Below are 21918 nucleotides of genomic sequence, written 5' to 3'. Positions count from 1 at the left end.
ACGAGCCACAACCACCACCACCACCCACAGACCAAGCAACGACTGAATCAACGGCAGCGGTCGTGGACGGATCCAGCGGTGTCGGGGGTGGTGAGGACACGCGACCGGACGAACATGTGGCCACGCCCGTCGCCGAGCCGACGACGACGCTAGCAACCGCTGCTGTGACTGGCAAGTTCAACGTACGTTTGTATGGCGACGAGGGGTTTTTGTGAAAGAAATGGATATATATTGTGCTTTATGAAATTTTGTGGTTTCTCGTTGGAATTTAAATCGATTTGATTGGCTACTTGAGAAGAGCTCAAAATTATGAACCAATCAAAACCCATTTCTCAATGAAATTCAACCAATCAGATCGATGGCGGATCGGTTTGGTTGGCGCAACGATTCGATTGCACCCCGTCCCCAAATTTGTATCAAATCGACAATATATATCAACTATATATATATATATATATATGATATGAATGTATATATGGAGTAAATAGGTGGGAGATGTATTGTACACGAGGTCGGACGAGTACTCGTTTGAGCGGTGTCGGGTGGTGGCGTTTGGTGACGACGCCCAGTACACGGTGCAGTACGAGGACGGAGAAGTGTACCGCGTGGCTGAGCCGCATCTGTTTACGGACGCCGAGTACGCGCACGTGATGGCGAGTACCCGCGAAGAAGCAGACGGCGGCGGCGGGAGTACGTGTGTGCTAATGTAACCAGCGGCGCATAACTATAGTGAAGTGTGTTTTGAGTTATACACGAGCAACTACTCTATATATATATATTCCTAGACGACGATCTCGTCGAGCAGCATCGAGTCTTGCTTGTCGAAATAGGTCAGATGATGCTCGTCGTCTTGTTCATGTTCGGGGGGGGGGTCATCATGGCAAGTGACGGCGGCGGTCGGACTCATGTCGACGAGGTTGGCCATGTCGTCGCCGACGCTCTCCGTGTCGCTAAAGCCGTCGTCCACGACCAGATCGAGCTCGGGGCACGCGACACCCACCTTGCGGATGGCCCCACTCAGCAGGTCGAGCCGTACCTCGTACGTCTTGATCAACGTATCACCCCCCCCTCCTCTCTACACACCAAGTCGTCGTCACCCATGTCAGACTACGGAGGACGCACCTGCCGAAGGGCGTCGAGGGCGCGGGAGGTGCTGGCATGGGCATCCACCAACGCCTGCACACAACAGACAGACATCGTGAGTACGACTATAGAGGGGGGGGAGACGGGGGGGGGTCGTTACGATGGCGAGGGCGCGGAGTTCGTCGGGGGGGGGGAGGGTCGCCTTGTCTTGCTGGACGAAGAGGCGGACGAAGACGCCTCCGACCTCGACCTCGTCCGCCACGTCTGTGTACAGGTACCGGAACGAGTCGGCGGCGACGAAGTGGTCGGGGTCCCACACTGGCCACCGGTTCACGTCCTTGGCGGCGGCCGTCACGTTGACCAGTTCCCGATGCAGTGTTTCTTTGAGCGTTGCTTGCATGCTACAAGGAGTTGCTGACGACGCTGCTGCGGGCGGTGGTACTACTACGTACCTGAGGGTCCAGATCATGCGCGCCGAGTAAATGTCGTCGGTGCTGTGCAATGTATGGACAAACGCAGCTGGGCCGTCAACCGCGAGCACCTACAATCGATCGTTGCTCAGCAACGAGCACGGACAAAAGAAACGTATACCTGCAATAGCCCGGGGGTGAAGAGCTGGACGAGCACGGTGTGCAGTAGTGGCTCGTGGGCGTGGAGAAGCGCGGCGGCCGCCACCGCCATGGCGGCGTTGTCTGTCGATGTGGTTGCAACCAAGTGGCTGAGAAACACGACGCCCCCGCCTTCCACCAGGAGCAACGACGGCAGCAACGACGGCAGCAACGACGGCAGCAACGACGACTGGTCGCACAGCCGAGTCACACAGGCCACCGCGGCACTTGCCACCTGGGGACAAGCCGACCCTACCGACACGTACCCTAACAGTTTGGGCAGAAGCGACGGGTGCCGGTGATAGGCATCGTCGGCGGCCGCCACCGCCTCGAGCAGCGCCAAGAGCGCTGTCACGAGCGCGAGAGCGACTCCGTCCGGATCGCAAATCATGCCTTGCTGGTCCCGGATGAACTGGAGGTACCGCGGCTGCAGCGTCTTGTCGATGGCTTCGTGGACCAATTTGAATGACGATATCACCACGTCTAGACACGTGGACGCGTTCACGTTGGGGGGGGTGAGGAGGAGGGTGAGAAGGCGCAAGCCGGCGCCGCCTCGCGCCTGCGCTTGACATGAGACAGACGGGGGAAGGACGGAAGGGGGCGTACCTGGTCGACTTCGCCAAGGAGGGATCGCTTGAGCGGACTCAATACCACGTTGAGCACACTTGGGTCGATCACAACATGGTGGCCAGCGCGACGAATCAAATGGTAGAGTGCCCGTAGCACTAGAACCTGCACGGCCATGGGATCATCATCAACGTCGTGGCTGACAAACGACGCGCGAGACGTGGTCGAGAGCCGCGCGGCCAGCGCGTGGATGGTCGTGTCGTACATGGTCTGGGTCCACGTCGTGCGGAACGAGCCTTCGTGCTCGACGAACGCCTTTAGAAACAGATGGCCGACGCAAATGTCCAAGTCGCCTCCTTGTAGCAATGGATCGTGTTGGTGGGCGTCAAAGTACTCGCCGCCGCTGTCGTTACGACCTCTTGTGGTCGACAACCGGCGGCGACCTCTTGTGGCCGACGCGAGGCTAGTAAAGAGACGTTGGCGAAGCGTGGCGCCCCACAGGACGTCGGCGGCTTGGACCGAGTCGGCGTTGAAGATGGCCGCGAGTACCACCGGATCCGAGAGCACCAGATGCAGACCGCAGCCATCGTGGCCAACCGCGGCGCGCAGAGCGGCTTGAAACGCGGTCGGGGTCGCATAGTTGCAGAGCAACGCGGCGGCGGCATGGGGCATCCGTCCGGCGTTTATCGGGTTGCTACATGCGACGAGGATCGCCGGAAGCACTTGGTGCTCAAACGAGTCCGAGTTGCTCCAGTGGGGCAAGAGCTGCTCGACGAGTGCCAGCAACGCCGCGAGGGTGGACGGCCGAAGTGCCGTGTAAAACAGCTGCACCAACGTACCCCGCGCCGCGACCACCTGCGGAATGTACGACCTCGCACGCTGGACGATCACCGCTAGCACATTTACGCCAGCCCGGACCATGGCATCCTCGACATGTTCGTCGTCTTCCGTCATGTCGTCGTGCAGCGCCTCAAACGTCAACCGATGGGGATTGGTCGGGGCTTCCCCTCTATTATACGCTTCTCCATCAGTCTCCACAGCCTGACTCGTTGGAGGCAACGACAAGGCCGCCACGACGGCCGAGATGACGGACGGGTAGGTGGGGACGAGGCTGTCGGCGGTCCGGACCCGCGACGTTGAGATGGCTACGTGGAAGAGCAAGAAGCACTCGGTGGCAAACGCTGCCAATGATCCGTCGGGCGGGTCGGATGCGACGACGTCGCGGAGGTGCTGCAGCAGCGACTGCACCGGCAGCTGGCCGTTGAACGTCATCGCATACCGCCGAAGCAGCAGCCGGACGCACCGGACGCACCGCAGCCGCCACGTCGCGTCCGTCTCGACACCTACCCGATCCAGCACATGCCACGCCAGCAGCACTGGATCTGACACTTCAAACGGATCGTTCAGATCGCTCAACTTGGGCAGAAGCGGCTCCACAAAGTACCCGTGCACGACCAACTCGCGCTCGAACGACGAGTACCCGACTGTAAACTGGTCCGCATCCCACAAGTGGACGGACCCGCGGCGGCGGCCGGCCGCGTCGGTTGTCGGCGTCGGCGGCGGTGATGACGACATCGAGGAGGCTTTGGCTTCAAGGGCGGCGATCTCACGACGCAGCGCGACCTGCAGCTCGGTCAGCATGGCGCGCCGCCAGATCAGATTCGGTCCAATGTGTTCGTTCCTGGCTGCTGCCAGCACCTGCTGCCACGCCTCCCCTTGGCTCCTGGCATCGTGTAGCCATTTCTACAAGAAATACATGACCGAGTTCACTTTTACATTCGAAAGCTGTAGCCACGAGAACGAGGAGCTAGCTAGCTAGGTAGCCAGCGCCTATAGTGTCGGGTGAAACGGCTACCCCAAACACTGTTTTGAGAGCTAGCCATGCTACTGCAGTACATACAATCGTAGCCACGACGTAGCCGGGTAGCTACCAACCAATAGCCCACGGGTACATCATACCTGAAACTCGACGTGCGAGACGGATGTCGCTGTTGACGTGTATAGCCCTCCGACGGCGGACGAGAGCAGGGAAGACGACGAGGACGCCGCCGCCGCGGTGGTATTGGTGGTCGACGTACCCGCCGCCGACTGCGCGCTGAACCGCGGCTCGGATCGAAACGGCCCCAGCAGCAAACTCGACGCCGAGCCCGACGCCGACTTGGTGCTTTTCCGGATTGCCGCCATCGAGTACTTGGAGACCAAGTCGGGTCGGTCCTCCATCGGCACGAACAAATCCACGGGAAGCATCCGGTACATGGCGGCTTTGGTGCGGCTGTTGCCGGCGCAGAACATCTCGACCAGCGCCACCGCCTTATCCCGGAAGCTTGCCACGTCATCATCGTTATATTCATCTAGAGTCGCCACATTGTCGCTGTGCTACATCGTCGACGTTAGTGTAAAAAACGAATATCAAATATATATATATATAACTAGTATATAAAATAATAATAAATAATAAATAATAAAAAGAAATAAAAGTAATAAAATCAAAATGTCTACAATCAATCGAAAACAAAGCCTGCCTCTCTGCAAAACAATATGCCAATATATATATATATATATATATATATATATTCTACGTCGGGGTTAGTGTAATATCAAATATATATATATATATATATATATATATTCATAATATTGAAAATGAATAAAATATAATTAATAAAAAGAATAAAATTAAAATGTCTACAAAAATTAAAAAAAAGCCTATCTTTACTGTCGCGTGTTAAAAATTAATAAAATATAATTAATAAAAACAAAGCCTGTCTTTACTGTCGCGTGTGGATATATATATATATATATATCCACACGCGACAGTGGTGTACGTAGGTAAGAAGGGAGAAAAACCAAGTCGGGCAACCTCGGAACGATGTATGTCCGTGTCGAGAGCATGGGACAGCATGTACAGCAGGGCGCCGCAATCCCGCGCCGTGTCCTGGAGCACGGTGACCTGGGCGACATCTGCTACGGAGAACAGCTCGAGGAGGAGGTCCGCGGCGATGTGGCGCAGACTGGGAGAGGACGGCGGCGGGTAAATGGAGGAGGAGGGGGATGGACGGTGGTGGGCCAAATGCAGAAGCGTGAGTCGCGCGTTGAGCAGCGCGTCGGTCACCTAGTTGAGAGACTCACATGGCGAGGTGACGACATTGGCGCCAATGTACCCGATCCAGCGTCACCGCGTCCGACGTGTGCTTGTTGCCGACATACGTCCAATGAAAGATGCGGAGGGACGCTTGGAGGATCGGCTCGGCCGTCGACGACGGCAGCAGCACGGACGACGGGTGGTGCTGCGCCAGAAGAGACCCGAGGACCTGGAAGCCGAGGTCGTCGGCAAACGTGCGCTTGTTGAGCATCTCCATCTTGTCGCCGACTTCGGCGGACTTCAAGCCGGTCGGACGGGTCTTCATCATGAGAAACACTTGGAGCACGGACGAGGCCAATTGTGGCGACCACATCTACGACGACGAGGGTGACGATATGAAGTGGAAACGGGAGAAGGGGAGGATTGTACTACCATGCACGTGAGAAATGGCTTGATCGAGTACTTGGGGACGAGTTTGTGGAGCTCGCGCCATTGCAAGAGCCGTTTGAACGTGTCCAGGATCATGAGGACGACGTCCGACTCGTCGGCGGTGCTCGACGTGGCCGTGGTGTCCACGGCGGTCTTTAGCAGTCGATGCACGGAATCAAACAGACGTTTCTCCTTCACGTCCATTGATGCTGCAGCAGCGTGCTCCTCGGAGCTGTCGGTGCGTCGTCGTCGGCCGTCTGCTGTCTACGTCAGTCGAGGAGTTACATTGCGAGATTCACACAAGTGTGCGGCACGTACTTCCAACGGAAACACATTGCAGAACGTCTGCAGCACGCGCATGATGTCGTCCTTGCTGCGCTTCTTGCTGTCGCTGATCATGACGACGTCCTTGATGGCATTGCGCTGCTCCACGGACCCCGTGGTGCCCATATTAAGCTTGTGATGACGGCGGCTAATCCACTCTGGAACAACAGTAGTCCGGATAAAAGCCACCAATCCCAATGCTGGGAATTCGGAATGGCCAATCGAACGGTCAAGTTATCCGGATCGTGCTATGATCTGTCGCTGGATTGCCTCAAGGATGAATGACGAAGGGATGCCGCGGAAGGCAAGGGACGATAGTTCGAGCATTGACGTGGAAGGCACGGAAGCGTATGCATGTACATGAAGGATGCGATTCGAGGGGGTATTGCAGGCGGCGGTGGACCACCTCATTCCTTCGTCGGTGATCGTCGAAGAGTCGCCTGGACCATCGCTCGATGCAGATCGAATGCTACCTCATGAAATATCTTGCATTCGTCGACGTCATGTCCATGCTAGCTGCATGCTGCATACAGCATGTAGGACGGGGTGCGTTCCAAAGCAGGAACGCCCCCAGTATGTATGGTGGTGTGCGTGGTTCTATCCTATGCGACTACAGAAAGCACACAACTCCATGAAGCAAGGAATTCAAATGTGAAGTCATTCGAAGGAGAACACGACGTGGAGAATGGATGCAGACGGGGTGGAATGATTTAGAACACGCGGCGCACTTCGAACGTTCGACGGAGGTACGACATTTGCCAGAACACGAGCGACACGAGGATGGTGGCTTCGATGCATGACCACAGCACAATGCGACTGTTCGTGCTGTCCACAACTAATAACAACATGGTGACTGACATGCTTGATGGACGAATGAGGGGATTCCTTACCGCTGTGGTGGTAGACGGACTTGGCCTTCATGTACGACTGGGTGTCCTTGACTGTGTCCAAGTTCGTGTTGAGCTCGTACACCATGTCCTCGACCGCGCGGGCTTGCTCAATCTTGGTCGCGTCGGCATTCGACACGACATCGTGCGCCGGGTCGTCCGCGTGGAACGAAAACCCCACGCGGATGTTCACGAGGGTGGACTGGGCAAAGCACACGCGGTACATTCCGTCTTCGGGCACAGGACTCACGAAGCGGCCGGACGGACCTGTCTTTTGGAAGAGCGTGATGCCGCTGGGACTGCTCAATGTGGTCACCAGTTCGTCGCCCATGCCCCGCAGCACTTCGTAGTTGAGCGACATGCCTTCCTTGTACTTTTGGGACTCAAGGAAGAAGCATTCGGGATGCCCAGATGGAATGTCCGTGTTCAGGCCCATCACGAACACGAGGATACCAAGCAAGATGGCGGCGCGGATCGACATGTCGGAGCACTGCTAGGAACCGCAAAATGCAGCCGTGAAAATAATTATATAAATACCTGGTACTCCGGAGTATCCCATTGTATCACAAGAGTGAATTTAAAATTAGAGTTTAAATCCCATTACGCAGTATTATATTTTTGTGAAGATGTCAGGGAGAGCTCCATCATGGTGGGATCAGGTGCTGCTGTCACATGCAGGCTCTATGAACGAAGCGCGACGACGCCTGGACACTCTGTTCATCGTACATGCATGCATTGCCATCATCATCGGTGGCGCGTGCTTCCTTCTGCCGCATTCCCTCGCAGTATCGGTGCTCGGCGGGTCCGAGTACGGCCACCTGGTGCACGAAGTCGTGCGGTTGTACGGTGCGCTGACATTGGCGCAAGGGTGGCTCGTGTGGAAGACACGTCTCGTGGGTGATGGACTGGTCCGCAAGACATTCTGCCAAGCGTACTGCCTCTGCTTCACCCTCCAAGCGCTCGCGCTCGTCCGTGCGCAGGTGTCCTCCCCCGAGAGCCATTCGGTGCTCAACTGGATCAATATCATCGTCTTGGCGGGCCTGGGCACTGCGTACGGGTACTTTATCGTGTTCAAGACCATCAAAGCGTTTGAACTGCCGTAAACTACATGTCATTAACAGACGACTCATTATCCACCACTCCCTGTACATCATCTCGTTCGTCTAACGTCAGGTCGATCGTCGCATGTACCGCCGTCGCCGCCGCTGGATCCTTCGGCTCTTCATGAAGCACGACGGCTGTGGGTGCATGGACAGGAGCGACGGAAGGCTCCCCGACCAAAATGGGTGTGATTTTCCTCTTCTTGCGCACGGCCACCGCATGCACTGCCGACGCTCCATCGTCATTTTCGGGAATAATCACTTTGGTAAAGTGCAAGATGGACGACACGCCGACGTCGGCTTTGGCTTTCTTGGCGGCGAGTGTGGCGGGGGATTTGGTCGGGGACGCCACCGCGTGGCCCTGGGCACCAGCCTTCTTCCGTCCACGTGGCAGATTCTGCGACATCGTACCCCGCTGGATCGCCAAGTGCTGGGCCAAGTCTAGTGCCATCATGCCACGTGATCAACCCACAACCACCCAGTCTCTGAGGTTATCAATATATATATATATACTCTGTGACATGTGTACAGGTGATGACGTAATCCAACACCACACAAGGGGGGAACATGACGTTATCCAGATATGACGTTATATACAGTACTACACACCATGAGGGGGCAACGGTGTGCCGAGGTCCGTGTCTGACAACGTGATCAGACTCACATACCCGTCCAGCGACGACGCCGCCAGCTCGCGGCCGTCCGCCGACCAGCTCAGGTCCGTCAGATCAGCGTAATGCACGCGATCCACGACGCAGATTGGCCGAGATAGCTGTACATGATAACGTCATCGACGGATGTCGTAAGGAAGGGGCTACCTGGGAGTCGTACACGGCGACAGACGTGAGCGTGGCGACTGCAAACACGAGTCGGTAAGGCAGGCCAAACGTGTTGGAGGCGGCCGCGGGTCGAAGGGAGTACAATGTCGGGCTGCAGCGAATGGCGAGGACGCCCTTATCGTGCCCGGGGAGGTGGAACGCCGGCTCGTGGAGGTTCCCGCGCGCGTACACGTACGCCGTGTGTGCCGTCGCGTCGGTTAGACCTGTATGATGGGGTCAGAGAACGGCCGAGGGAGTTGGACGTACCGGCGGGAAGGAGGACGAAGGTGCCGTCGGGGGTCCACGCGGGTCGACGGGAGAAGGATGGGAACGTGTCGTCGTGGAAGAGGAGCTGCTTTGGCGGGGGCTTGACGACGTCGACTGGGGCGGCGGCTAAGGGAGGCTTGGCGGCATCTTTCTGGCCAAGCGCTCGAAGGGTATGTAGCAACTGACACTTCTTCTTCTTGGAGACGACGGGTGCTGGTGTGGGGGTTGCTGGAGAAGTTGCTCCACAACTGTGAAACGAAGGAGGTGGATGGTACCCGTGCAACGCATACACGCGCGAGGTGCGGTCGTTGCCAGTGGTCACTAGGAACTCGCTGAGGGGGTCCCATGCCACGCCCTGGACGAACTGCGAATGGTCCTTCCGTTTCTCGACCAGCTTGGCCGTCGGGACGTGCCAGATGGACGCCGTGTTGTCGACGGACACGGAGCACAAGTACTGGCTGTCGGGCGACCAGCTCAGGTCGGTGATGTCGCCCTTGTGGCCGCACGCGAGGAGGACGCGACCGACGTCGCTGTTGCTCGCGACGGTGCTCCAGTCCCATAAAGCATCGTCATTTGACACATGCTTTGGCCGCATCCATAACACGATCGTCGAGTCGTCGCTTGCGGACGCAAGGATCGATCCGTCCGGGGAGAATCGGACGCAGTTGACGCTGCGATCGTGAGCCGACAACGTGTACACGAACACGGGCAACGGGCCATCTACTGGCATGATCCACAGACGGACTTCCTTGTCCGAGCCACCCGTGGCAAGCACCGACGGGAGTACTGGTGGAGTAGCACTACCGGCGGACGCAGTCCCATTCACCGAGCCGGAGCTGCTTGTGTCGACGAGCTCGCCCGACGCATCTGGAGATGATGATGGACGCCTCAGGTAGTCGATAGACAGGACGGCTTCGTTCAGACCCGTCGGCCCGTAATGCCATCGGATCTCTGGCGTGTCGACCTTCATGGTACAACTGCCGCGCCACCTTTGTGAAAAAATGGAGGGAACGGTGTGGGTATCCGGATATCACACTACATTTACCGGATAATATATCCGGATGCCCCGACGGTTTCATTTCGAGTTTCACTATGGGCGGCCGGTTGAGTTTCCTGCGGCGAAAGCGCGCGAAACAGGCGGCGACGGTGCCGGATGCGGTGCCGACCGTCGTGGAAGCGCCGCCGCCGCCGCCCCCCGAAGTATTTGATAGCACGACGTTCTGGGAAGCGTTGAAGGGCATCCTACGCTTCCGTCTACCACAAGGGTCGGACTTGGTGCCGATAGACAAGTCGACACTTCATATCCACGACGCAACCAAGTTAAGTGACGACGAACTCGACGACGTGAAAGAAGTGAGCAAAGCTCTGGGAGATCGATTGACAACGAAGAAGGAGGATGCGGCGATGGAGCTCTTCACTTATGCGCTGTCCCTTCTCGCCATAGGCAACACCGTAGCGGCATGGTGCGTATGCTTTGCAAATTTGTCGAGATGCATGAAGAAATCACAAGATATTCTAGCGACGAGTTCGTCAATGTTATCGCAACGGACCCATCTTTTGGACGAGCCTACACGAATTTAGCGCATACGTTGCTCTTGGACACGCAGGACGACCCCGCAACGCTGGAGCGCGTCGTGGGGTACTTGGAGAGCGCTTTAAAGTATGATGACATGGAGATACGCGAAAACACGGTAACGGCCACGTGACGTCGATCCCATCATCCCAATAGTTGACGACGACGTTTGCAGATCCTGCTGGCAGAAGTGCAATCGCTGCTAGGCAACCACGCCGCTGCGTTGGACGTGTACGGTCGCTTGGTGCGTCCTCCATCACTTGCTCGCCCGCTCTATGTTGTTGCTTCTTGATGGTGCTACAATGATGCAGACGGACGTGGAGAAAGAGTGGGAAAATGTGTTTCATATGGCAAGGTGCGAGTGGGCTCTGGGGCGATTCGATAAGAGCATTGCGTTGCTGGACACGTTGCAGTTAGATGCCAACGACGCCATGGATCCTTCCATGTCCAACAAGCGCCTCGTCCTTGCCGACGCGGAGGCGCTGTTCATGCGACCTCATGGCGGCGCCGACGTTGCCGCCAGTTGACATCGTCCAGATTTTTTTGTTTCCCCCGTATTTTAATAAACAGAGCACAACAAATTTAAATCCCTAGCAAACTGTCACGAGGTCGTTTTTAAAATAAATATGATTTATATATATTGTGCTATATAAAGCAATAATTTTATTATATTATTCGTGTGGATTTTAAAAAATATTCAAACATTAACAAACGTTCAAAATTCAAAGCCGCGAAGATTGCGCTTCCTCCATTTGGACACATGCCCGCGGCGACGGGAAAGGTTCCAGCAGTGCTCCTGCGGCCACCCGCTGGCATTGACGCCCAGCATCCCATCAATGCGTTGGCTACTCATGGAGATCCAAGCGGTGAACTGACTGCACCTGCCAAGTTTTGGGTCCAGCACTCGCTGTATCCGACACTGAAGAAAGCGTGTGGAACGAAGGATGCACCTGGTATCCGCAAACAAAATGCATCCCGCGTGCTCTCGGAGCTTCGCCAAGCGCGTTCCGTCGTGGAAACGCAGTTGGAAGACTTTCATCGGGGCCTGCTTGACTTGGATGCTTGGCTCACAAACGTCTCGCCGCCGGTGCAATTGGTCGGCGGCGATGGCGGCGGCAGTGCCAGTACCACAGACGAAGTTAGGGAGAGGCGAAAGAAAAAACGACGGAGGAAGGTCAACGCTTCATCATCCGAACTTCCAGGAGAGACCGCTGTCGACCTGGCGCCATCGTTCGACGTGGATGCCATGGACATGGGTAGGTGCATCAAGTTCTAGTGAATTCCTTCCATCTTGATTGTCATGACGTTGTAGATGCACCTTGCACCACCTCTGAATGTTGGCAGTACCTACGTGCATCCTCGTTCTTCGCACCAGTCACACAGGACGTCGTCGAGCACATATTAGCGCCGCTCCCGACGACACTTTTCACACAACCCGACGAGTGTATCGACGATGGCATTGCATGTCCCACCTACGACGATCCATCTTGCACACGAGCATGTTCCTTGTCCGAGGTACGTTCGTCCATCTTGACTTCCATGAGATCAAACAACGAATCATGACGACATGCAGAAACTCTTGGCCGCACTCGTCGACATCCATGGACCGTCCCCCACAACCTCCGCCCCCGACGAAGGCGACGATGAAGGTGACGGCGTCCGTCCTTCCCACGACAAGCACCCCCTCGGTGGTTCCCACGACGCTCCGCCTTCGTACCCTGCGACCGACGACGTGCCGTCCACGTCCAAACTTCAACACGAACTGGCCCTCGTCGGCCTCGTTCGTCCGCCTCCTCCGTCCGTCCATCCACCTCCGTCCTCCGGTCATGACACTGGTGACGTCGCCGCCGTGTTTGGCGGAGCTCCAGACGTCGAGAGTCGGCTTGCCCAAGCGACGAAAGCGTGCCTCGCGCTGCATGCATCCACCAACGCCATCAAAGCTTCCCTTCGAGACCGCATCTATCTTTGCCATCATCCGCGGTACACCACATTGAAACATGTGATCGATTGAACATGAACTGGATATATATATACATAGCATCGACCACAAGGCGACGACCCGCGACGACCACGCCCACGTAGTGACGCAGTATCGCAAGTTGAGCAAACGCAAGGCGGACGACGCCCGACGTAAACTCCGACGGACCGCCAAAGCTACGTCCGCTAGGAAGCAGCAGCAGCAGCACCTCCTTCAATCGTCCTCTGCACGCCGCCAACAACCTCTAGACCACCGCCCCCCATCCGGACACCCCCCCGACCAACTCGACCCACCAGCATCAGTCTCAATAACCTAACGATATGTACCTGTGACGTCGCAATCCCTGAGCTTTATGCGATATTGTTGACAACCAAAATGCACAGAAGAATTTAGCCAATCAAGTTGCAGGAAATCATCAGTTCAACCAATCAACAGTTACTTGATGTGTGACTTGAATTAGTGTGACAGTCATTTCCTCTCTTTTTTATTAACGTTAATACAAAATTTCAGAAACAAATCGATCGATAAAGACTACAGATAGGCCATAGTCGTTTTACTATTAAACTTCTTTCAGTTAAACCCACGAAATGTTGACGTTAAAGGATTAGTAATTACGTTGTTTACCAGGTAATTAGGTTAAACGTCCTGAAAAATCCGGATACAATGGAAACTTCGTACGGTAAGTGCTGAATACTGTACAAAGACCAAGATATACTTGATGGTCCCTTTTCAAACTGTCCATATATATTTGCCGGTTGGTTTAAATTCTATTAACGTTATTGTGCTTTCGAGTGAAATTTCATTGTGTTGTGGCGCCGTTGGTATTTAAATCGATTTGATTGGCTACTTCAGATGAGCTCAATTAAAACCTTCTCAATGAAATTCAACCAATCAGATCGATTGTGGATCGGTTTGGTCGGCGCGATTCGATTGCACCCCAAATTTGTATCAAATCGACAATACTCGATTAATTCTTCACCAATCGAAAATCTGAACCGTAAGTTTGTCCAGTTCTAAGGTTATTTTTCTAAATAATATCAATACAACTGTCAAAAGACAAGGCATTTTTTGTGAATATATATCAGCCCAAAAGTATAAATTTTGCAAGTTCAATACAGTTTTGGAAACTGAAGTCTTCGACCTATGAACACAGGGGGGCGGGTTGTTGTGTGGTAGTATTAGTCCGGTTATCCGAGTGGAGGAAAGTCGGCATCCATCGAGTACGTCGCCGGCCCGGCAGGCGGCGGCGGTTGGTTCCGTCCGCCTTGGGTGTAACTCGATGCCCGTGGAGGTTGAGGCTGGCGGTAGTAGCCGTCGGATTGGAATGGGGAGGCGGGGGGAGGAGGAGGAGGCGGGGTGTAGTACTCGTACGACGGGTACCGCGGCGCCTGGGGTGAGTTGTATGACTGCGTGTACGACGGGGGGGGTCCGCGGGGCTGGTGGTGCCTCGCAAAGTCCGGGTCGTTGAGTTCCTTTTGCCGGTCTCTGTATTGCGCCTTGGATTGCTTCCAGTCTTGCTGGTGAGGAGCATGATGATGATGTGGGTGAGTCGTCGCGCCATGTTGCGGTTGCTGGAGGTGTTTGGAGGTGGGGGTAGGTCGGGTGGAAGGCGCGGCAGGCGACTTGGTCGACGATGGTTGGTTGGCTGCTGCAGAGGAAGCAGAGGCTGTCGGCGGGACGGACGCGACGCCCTTGTCCGGCGCGGCCTCGTCGCCGAAAATGCGCGCGCGGGCTTCGGCATACGCTTTCTCGCGGTCCTGCATGGAACGAGGGTCGCTGGACGCAGCGGGCGTCTTGTGGTGCTTGTGGGCCGTCCCAGCGCCTTTCTTCCGGGACATGATCTTGGGGGGATGCGCGGGGGTGTGGTGGGTCGGAAGGGGCGGCGCCGTGTCCGCGGCCAAGTCGATGAGCAAGATCGAAGGCACGGCGCATCGAGGGGTCTTGAAGAGAGTCACGACACGCACGGCGTTGGGGTCGTAGCCTGTCTACACGAACCATAAGATGGAAAGAGGATATGGAAGGAGAATGACCTACTGCATGGTAATAGTCGGCGGTCTGGTGCTCCAAATGACAGCGTTCCGCGAGGCGATGCACGATCAGGCGATGGTACGACGACAGAGACGGCAGCACGAGTTCGTGCTCGCTACGTGGGAAGGGTTAACGAGGAAGCGCAGACTGTGTGGGAGATATCGAGGACATACCGCGGATTTTTTAGAAAGGTCACGATTTGATCTTCGAATTGAAGCAGGGTGAGCCGTTCGCGCGAGTTCTCGAGCGCGGCCACCAGAACGGGGTCCAATGGAGACAGCAAGGACACAGCAGTCGCTGTTGCACGACTCACGGGGCTGGACACAGACGACGACGCAGATGTAAGAGGAGGGTGTTGGTGCCCGTCCACTGAAAGCGGCGATGGTGCCTTCTGCGGCGTGCTTGGCGGTCCCCATGGCCCCGAGGCATGCGCTGCTAACGGTGGATCTTGCGCATCCACATGCATCTCGGACAACTTCCTAGACATCTCCACCTCGGCGTGGTCCCAATCTTCGTCTTCAATGGGGACGCCCTTGGACGACATGTTGGCGCCTCGCGGGAGGTTTAACAGACTTGTGAATTGTATGGTGATTATCCGGAATTCAGATAGCATCCCCCCATCGATTGGCTGGTGGAATCTACATCCGGATACAGTCGCATGCGGTCGTCATCGAGAATGGGCAATGCAAGTGGTAGGAGGTGCCGCGGCCTCATGCCGTAGGACATGATTGAGATGGAACAGCATAGCTCCTTGATGATAGAGAACGACATATCTATATGCACGCGAGCCTCGTCCCCGGGCTCGTCTATTGACATTCAATAAGGAAATCAAGCGTGTTAAAGTAGTGCGAGCAGGTGCATTTCGCCAGGAAAGGGAGCAGGCTGCTGATGTTTCTAGACAAGTCGAACGAGGGAGCTCGCGGGAGACGCCGGAACAACATACTGCGCATTCATGGGAGCATACATAGTGCTGGATGATTCCTATATATGGCGAAACGAGGGGCGTGCGGACACCTCCATTGGGCTGCCAGCGGTGGTCGAGGAACAGATATCATGTGCAGCGGTGGTTTTCGGCCAATCACGTTGTGGTATTTCATCCGGATAGGCCGGATAACTTGAGAACTGGGGATGCTGGCGCAGTTTTGGCATTTGCCGGCGACGAGAGGATGGCGGACAAGCCCTTGCGAGGTAGGAGCATGCGGAGGGGCTCTGAGCATGTGGAGATGCGTGCAGGGGTCGTTTGTTTCGATGGGTCTCATGGAACCGGTCCTGTAGAGTCTCAGCATGGGAAGAAACGCCGCGCGGAAGCCTTGGAACTAGAAAAAGAAGCCGAGGAGTGGACGGCACCGACGGCATCTGGGTCCGCAGGAGGTGTGCGCAAGATCCGACTAGGAAAACGATTCCAAGCAGTTCTCCCTGCGCTTCAGACGAGTACCACCGCCAATCCTTCGTCCACGACACCCCCTGACGTCCGCGTGAACCTTCCACGTCGAATCTTCTCTGCTCAAGCTCTCCAGGGTACGTCCTTTCCTACCCTTTCGTCCATTTTTCCTCATCACGTCATCAGAATCGGTCAATTCCTCCGACGTCACCGCTTTTCTCCAATTCGCATCGACGTTAAGTCCAGGGTATGTTCATGCCACGCCCCACGCGACGACTGCAAACGCGTTACACATTCTGCACCAACACAACTGGAACGTCTCGTCTGCATCCTGCCATCTTCTAGCGTCACATGCGTACGCGCCGCCGCCATCCTCGTCGCCCGTCGACAACGAAGACCACCCCAAGCTGAAAAAACAGCACGTTCCTGTCAAGCACCAGCAATGGCTCGTGTCCTTTTACCTTGCGTTTGCCACACCAGTGTTCACTGAGACGTCGCTAGAGTCCCTTCGGACACTCCATCGCACGTGTCCGCTCGCTGACCATGCCGCGGAAGCCACTGCCCTTCGCGCGTTTTTAAGTCGTGTCGACGCGTGGGTCGCTGCCGCCGAGGAAGCTACTACCACCCCCAACACCGACGAAACCCAGCCCACCCCGTCCCGCAAATCGTCAAGCAAAAAGCACCCGCCGTCCGGCCTGTCAACCAGCCCCGCCGATTTGCATGCGCTGCTGCACACCGCGACGGCCCTGCGATGTCACGACCTTCCGGTCGCCCACGCCATGACCAGTCGACTGAACGCCTTTGAACTCGCCAAGACGCGCCTCCTTGATGCCCTCGACTCGTCCGTTCGGCCCAGTAGCGTCAAATCGTCGACTAGTACTACTAGTACATTGACCATCCACGGCCCCCCCAAAAAGGCGGGTTCTAGTACGAGTAGTAGTACTAGTACTAGTACTACTACTATCGACCAACTCAAAGCGCTGTGCGCCGAGGTGACGTCGTTTGGGCTGGCGTTTGCAGAAGCGTCTGCGGTGGCCCATGTGATTGCGGCTGCCGACGCCGTTCGAGGCGAGATTCAAGCGCTGCTGGGTCAAGACAAGGTGAGCGTCCCTGCGATCCGTCTCGTGCTGGCCAAGGTGGCCGCGCTTCCCGTCGATTTGAGCGATGACGTGGCACCACTCAAGGTCAAAATGACGTCGGCGCAGAAATGGCTCGAGCGCGCACGGAAGTGCATGCCTCCGACCAAACGTTTCAGCTCTCGGATCACAGACACCCCCCATGGAGCTAGTACTACGAGTAGTAGTAACCCCCGCGCCAAGATGCACCTAGACGCGGTCCACGAACTGGTGCAGTGCGCGCCAGTGGACGACCAATCGAGTGAAATGCAGGAGATGGAGGACCTGCTGGCGTACGCAGATGCGTGGGGAGCGCGCGTCGACGCCGCGATGACGGTGGACGAGGACCTTCCAATCGACATGCTGCGTGAGCTGCTGGAAGAAGGTCAAGACATGCCGGTCGTGATGGAGCGCACGACGGCCCTCGAAGCTTGGATTGATGCGCGAGAGTGGGAGGCGACGGCTCTGGCTGCCACCAAGGAGGACGACAGGAGGGGAAAGAGGACGGCGGACGGGTGTTCGCTGGACGAGTTGCATGCGTTGCTGGATGACGCCAAGGAGATCCGCGGCAGGCTCAAGCACCAGACGTGGCGTCCTCGCATCGAAGCGACGATTCAATCGAGTGTGACGACGGCCGAAGCCTGGATTGGTCAGACCCAGCAGCTTCTCGGGATGCCCGCGTGGTCCAAGATGTTTGCCGGCAACAACGTTCGAGGGGGGCGGGGACCAGATCGACGGACGAAGGGGGTCAGTGCGGGGGTGCCCTCCGCAGATACAGCCACGACGACGACGTCTACCAAGCGATCACTGGCAGAATTAAAAGCACTCGTGGCCCAACTGCAACCCCCCGAGCATGCGAACACGTCGACGGACCTGGAACACCTCGACGGCAGTGGTGGGGAGGACGACCGACGACCTGTGAGAGAGGCAGGGGACGGCGACGCGACGGACAACGGAAAGACTACGTGTGTGGTGGACCTGTCCGAGTTTGTGTCCCCCCTCAAGGCGCTGATCAGCCGCGGCGACGAGCTGATGGCGACCTGCTCGGCGTTGGATGTGACTGCCGCCACTGCCTACGACACGGCACGAGGCCTCGTGGAGGCAATGGACGCGTTCCCGTGTCACCTCGAAGGCCACGCGTTGCGGGAGAAGGTCGCAGTTGCCACCACGTGGCGGGCAGCCGTCCTCGCTGTGTGTGAAACCGACCGGACCAAGCACACGGGTGGTAACCATGCCTCTCCAACGCCCTACGCAAGTCGTCGCGTGATTAAAAAGTCGTCGTTGTACGAGACTAGTACTACTAGTACTAGTACTACTAGTCCTGCCCCAGCGCCACCTTTGACGTCGCGTCCGAGTACAACATTGGACGATTTGCGGGCACTGGAAGCCACGACGCTGGCGTTTCCATTTCCAGACGAACGAGCGCGGATCCGCGACGAGATTGCTGCCGTCGTTGCTTGGCAAGCTCAAGTCCGAGACGCCCTCCACAGCGACGTGGCGACGACGGCATTGGCAGCGTGTCGGCAGTTGGAGGCGCTCGACGGCGCTCGGTGCCGCCCGCGAGACGACGCATCACGTGACACGGCGACGACGGACCGTTACCACGACGAAGACGTGCACGTTGCAATGGCGCAAGTGCTGGTCACGGCGCCGCCACCGGACAAGACGGCTGTCGACGAGGATACAACCAAGATGGGTGCTGCCGACGACGATTCCAAGGCGGCGACTGTAGCATTGGGTGATGCGCTGGTGAATGTGATTCAAGTGATCTCTGGCTGCCGCACCAAACAGGCTGACCAAAACAACAGTGACACGAGGAGTAGTGCGATGATGGTGGCAGTGGAGTGGTCGCCGATGCTGAGCCAGATCGACCGCAGCCTCGCGTACATTGCGTCATTGGACGCCAAGGCCAAACAAGAAGACGACGACCACGACCATCCATCTGCCGCGGCGACCGCCGACGCGCACAAGCAGACTTTAGAAGCGGTGGCGGCGTGGAAAGCGCAGTTGGAATCCCTCTTGTCCTCGTCGAATGCGATCGTGTCGACGTTCGAAGCGACGGCGGTCACGTGGCTACTCCACGCGCTCGAGTGGTTGGTGGCGACTCGGTCGTACGACGAAGACGACGACAGTGAGGACACTGCGACGTCAGTCATTGCCCGAGGCAACCACCTGCGCTCGACCTGCCCCACTTCTGGGGCCGTGGAAGGATTCAACCATGACGACATGATGCATGAATGGCGGCAAGCAACGCTGTGGCCGCTGCACCATCTCGAAGCCCAGCGAGCCGCGACGGCGGCGTGGGAGGCCTCGCTCGAGGCCCAAATGAGTACGCGCACGTTGACTCTGGGCCACATCGACGCAGTCCTTTCCGAAGCCGACGCCGTGCAGGCCGACGACCGACCGGTGTGGGTGGAGCTGAGAAAGGTCAAGACGTGGCTGGTGAAAGCGAAGAAGGTGCTCAAAGCCAAACAAACGGCCAAGCTGCCGTTGCACACGCTGGGCAGTTTGGTGGACGAGGGTGGCAAGCTCAAGATCCGGACGGGGGTGTGGGCCGCGCTCGAGGCCGAGCACGACGCGGCGGCGCAGTGGGAAGCCAAGCTCAAGGCGTCGGGGCTGGACGTCGGCCAAGCAAAGATTGCCACGCTGGTGCAACTGCTCGCAGAGTTTGACGCTCGCAAGTTTGTCGTCGACATGGACATGCACCGGGACGTGCTCGTGTCCGCGACCGAGCAGTACTGCATCTGCCGACAGCCGTACGACGGGTTCATGCTCGGCTGCGACCTCTGCGACGACTGGTTCCACGACACGTGCGTAGGCATCTCCAAGGAAAAGGCTGAAAAGGTCGCCGACTACGTGTGCCCGTCGTGCGGGCTGCTCGTCGAGTTGAAACGGCTCGTGAGTGTCGCGGACGAGACAGCAACGACGTCCGAGTTGCTCGCGAACGAATCGACACACGGACACGACAAGGCGCTCAGTGTGGCGCTGCGCAAAGTGAAAAAGGAGGAACGCGATGTGGACAAGTCGACGGTGGCGCTGGTGGAACTGCACGCCCAAGTCACGGCCCTCGGTCAACATGTGGCGTACTTGGAGAAGATGCTCCATGACAACAACACGGTCGCGGACAAGGGCCAGCCGTCCAACGGAAGTGGTGCGCTGCCCAGTCTGCTGCAACACAACCATCTCCACCACCACCACCCCCCTCCGACTTCTGCACCCCCCACCCCCCATGCGTCCATGCATCCGCTCTTCAAGGGGTACCCGCCGCCGTCGCTCCTGCGCACCCTCCCACCGTTTCCATCGTCGTCGTCGCCGTCGCAACCTCTCCAGACCTTGCAAGTTCCGTCGCAGCATTTTTTGCAACCGATGCCACCACATCAGCAGCAGACTGCCAGTCCTTCCCACCATCACCACACCCACCAGCACCATGGTGGCGGACTCACGCTACCGCCGCTGCCGTCGTCCATGAATGCATCAACGGCTTCCCCGCTGCACTTGCTCTTGGCCAAACCTACATCGTCGATGCAGGCATCGCCAGCAGCACCATCATCGCAGGCTGGTTCAGAGGAGACCACGGCAGCAGCACCTGGTCCAACGAATAGTGCTGCGACGCCCGCTTCCTCGTACTCCACCGTGTCGTCGCAAGAGATTGAGCTCACGCGATTCAAAATGGAACATTACAAACTCAAGCAAATGGCCGTGGAGGCCGAGGCCGCGTTGACTCAGTCCAAGGACCGGCTGCGGCTGGCGCGGGCGGCGGTCGACAGTCTGGTCACGACGCGCGACGTGTGGCGACCGAAAGCCCAGCATTGGTGGCAGCAGGTGCAGTTTGTGCTGGCGCAGTTGGTCGTGGACAAGAAAGCGTTCGACCTGCGACTGTTGGCGCAGTGGGCGGCCGAGTGCGAAGCGTTCTGCGACGCGTTCCCGGCCGTGCTCGCGATGAAGAAGGTGCTGCATGCGATTCCGTGGACAATCGACGTGTTCACGCTGCTGCATGGCACACCCAAGCCCGCGTACGAGGCGCTCGAGGCGGTGCTGGCCCAGACGAATCAAGTGCACGAGCCCAAGGTGCTGCTGCCGCTGCGAGGGGTGCTCCAGCGCACGGACCAGTGGAAGGCGCGGACGCAAAAGAGCGTGGTCAAACTGCTGGCGGCCAAAAAGGTCGAGACCGCCAAGATCCAACATGTATTGAACGAGTACCTAAAGATGCCTGTTACGTGTGCATGGGGACGCAAGCTGGAAGCGCTCGTGGTCGAGCTCGAGACGCGGGACCCCGTGTTCCCGCCGCCGACCATCGATGTGACGCCGCCGCCGTCGCCGCGATTGTCACTAGCAACGGCGCCGTCGGATGCAACCGCGACGTTGAAGCGCAAGCCGAGCAAGAGTAGTACTGGTGGGTCGGCAAGAAAGAGGTCGAAAGGGGCAGATGGGGACGTGGCCAAGAAGGCCAAGGCCTCCAACAGCAGGGCCCGGACGGTGACTTCCATGACCGGACCGGACGTAGTGTAATATATGGACGTGCTAGGAGTATCTGTGTTGCAATAAAGTTATGAGGGAAGGAAGGACGTGGAGTGTGATTGGCCACGATCGCCAAAACGGTTTCAGATTCGGCCAATCAAATGTCACGCACGTTTTGCAGCCGAGCCGCCGCGATGATTGATGACACATGTGATGTAGA

General features: G+C 57.2%; 8 protein-coding genes across 12 annotated transcripts; 3 read left to right on the top strand and 5 right to left on the bottom strand.

Moving 5' to 3' along the window:
• Nucleotides 1–411: 411 nt before the first annotated feature.
• On the bottom strand, nt 412–6242 carry H257_15361 (hypothetical protein). 3 transcript variants are annotated; one of them, XM_009843451.1, is made up of 11 exons: nt 6088–6242; nt 5773–6033; nt 5420–5713; nt 5119–5370; nt 4218–4634; nt 2298–4001; nt 1675–2250; nt 1536–1624; nt 1244–1484; nt 1123–1176; nt 412–1075 (listed from the first exon to the last, which is right to left on the bottom strand). In XM_009843451.1, exons 1-11 carry the CDS (start codon nt 6217–6219, stop codon nt 782–784), a joined length of 4314 nt encoding a protein of 1437 aa, XP_009841753.1. In that variant the 5' UTR covers nt 6220–6242; the 3' UTR covers nt 412–781. The 3 variants fall into 3 exon arrangements, with proteins under 3 accessions (XP_009841753.1, XP_009841755.1, XP_009841754.1); XM_009843452.1 differs by lacking the exon at nt 412–1075 and having other exon boundaries at nt 1078–1176; XM_009843453.1 differs by lacking the exons at nt 5119–5370; nt 5420–5713; nt 5773–6033; nt 6088–6242 and having other exon boundaries at nt 4218–4722.
• A 479-nt stretch (nt 6243–6721) lies between these two features.
• On the bottom strand, nt 6722–7498 carry H257_15360 (hypothetical protein). The gene is made up of 2 exons (XM_009843450.1): nt 6984–7498; nt 6722–6928 (listed from the first exon to the last, which is right to left on the bottom strand). The coding sequence occupies exons 1-2, from the start codon at nt 7459–7461 to the stop codon at nt 6804–6806; spliced, it is 603 nt and encodes a 200-aa protein (XP_009841752.1). The 5' UTR covers nt 7462–7498; the 3' UTR covers nt 6722–6803.
• A 150-nt stretch (nt 7499–7648) lies between these two features.
• Nucleotides 7649–8134, bottom strand: H257_15359 (hypothetical protein; the record flags this gene model as incomplete). The annotated part of the gene is made up of 1 exon (XM_009843449.1): nt 7649–8134. One exon carries the CDS (start codon nt 8132–8134, stop codon nt 7649–7651), a length of 486 nt encoding a protein of 161 aa, XP_009841751.1.
• Nucleotides 8135–8322: 188 nt separating this feature from the next.
• On the bottom strand, nt 8323–10135 carry H257_15358 (hypothetical protein; the record flags this gene model as incomplete). Its single annotated transcript, XM_009843448.1, has 4 exons — nt 8323–8521; nt 8690–8852; nt 8899–9122; nt 9166–10135. Coding segments are annotated over 4 exons (1554 nt in total), but the record flags the coding sequence as incomplete, so codon positions are not given.
• Nucleotides 10136–10257: 122 nt separating this feature from the next.
• On the top strand, nt 10258–11336 carry H257_15357 (the record flags this gene model as incomplete). 2 transcript variants are annotated; one of them, XM_009843446.1, is made up of 4 exons in its annotated part: nt 10258–10628; nt 10685–10856; nt 10914–10982; nt 11050–11336. In XM_009843446.1, 4 exons carry the CDS (start codon nt 10258–10260, stop codon nt 11263–11265), a joined length of 828 nt encoding a protein of 275 aa, XP_009841748.1. In that variant the 3' UTR covers nt 11266–11336. The 2 variants fall into 2 exon arrangements, with proteins under 2 accessions (XP_009841748.1, XP_009841749.1); XM_009843447.1 differs by having other exon boundaries at nt 10914–11336.
• A 118-nt stretch (nt 11337–11454) lies between these two features.
• On the top strand, nt 11455–13062 carry H257_15356 (hypothetical protein). Its single transcript, XM_009843445.1, has 4 exons — nt 11455–11994; nt 12051–12253; nt 12312–12718; nt 12777–13062. Exons 1-4 carry the CDS (start codon nt 11499–11501, stop codon nt 13030–13032), a joined length of 1362 nt encoding a protein of 453 aa, XP_009841747.1. The 5' UTR covers nt 11455–11498; the 3' UTR covers nt 13033–13062.
• An 811-nt stretch (nt 13063–13873) lies between these two features.
• H257_15355 (hypothetical protein) lies at nt 13874–15313 on the bottom strand. The gene is made up of 3 exons (XM_009843444.1): nt 14918–15313; nt 14751–14859; nt 13874–14701 (listed from the first exon to the last, which is right to left on the bottom strand). The coding sequence occupies exons 1-3, from the start codon at nt 15286–15288 to the stop codon at nt 13904–13906; spliced, it is 1278 nt and encodes a 425-aa protein (XP_009841746.1). The 5' UTR covers nt 15289–15313; the 3' UTR covers nt 13874–13903.
• Nucleotides 15314–15893: 580 nt separating this feature from the next.
• Nucleotides 15894–21799, top strand: H257_15354. Of its 2 annotated transcripts, XM_009843443.1 has the most exons (3): nt 15894–15932; nt 16020–16262; nt 16312–21799. In XM_009843443.1, exons 1-3 carry the CDS (start codon nt 15911–15913, stop codon nt 21747–21749), a joined length of 5703 nt encoding a protein of 1900 aa, XP_009841745.1. In that variant the 5' UTR covers nt 15894–15910; the 3' UTR covers nt 21750–21799. The 2 variants fall into 2 exon arrangements, with proteins under 2 accessions (XP_009841745.1, XP_009841744.1); XM_009843442.1 differs by having other exon boundaries at nt 15894–16262.
• Nucleotides 21800–21918: the final 119 nt, after the last annotated feature.

Source organism: Aphanomyces astaci (assembly GCF_000520075.1).
Source record: "Aphanomyces astaci strain APO3 unplaced genomic scaffold supercont1.69, whole genome shotgun sequence".
Classification (NCBI taxonomy): Eukaryota; Oomycota; class Saprolegniomycetes; order Saprolegniales; family Verrucalvaceae; genus Aphanomyces; species Aphanomyces astaci.
The sequence above is the reverse complement of the archived record's forward strand: the minus strand, read 5'-3'. Positions and strand labels throughout refer to the sequence as shown.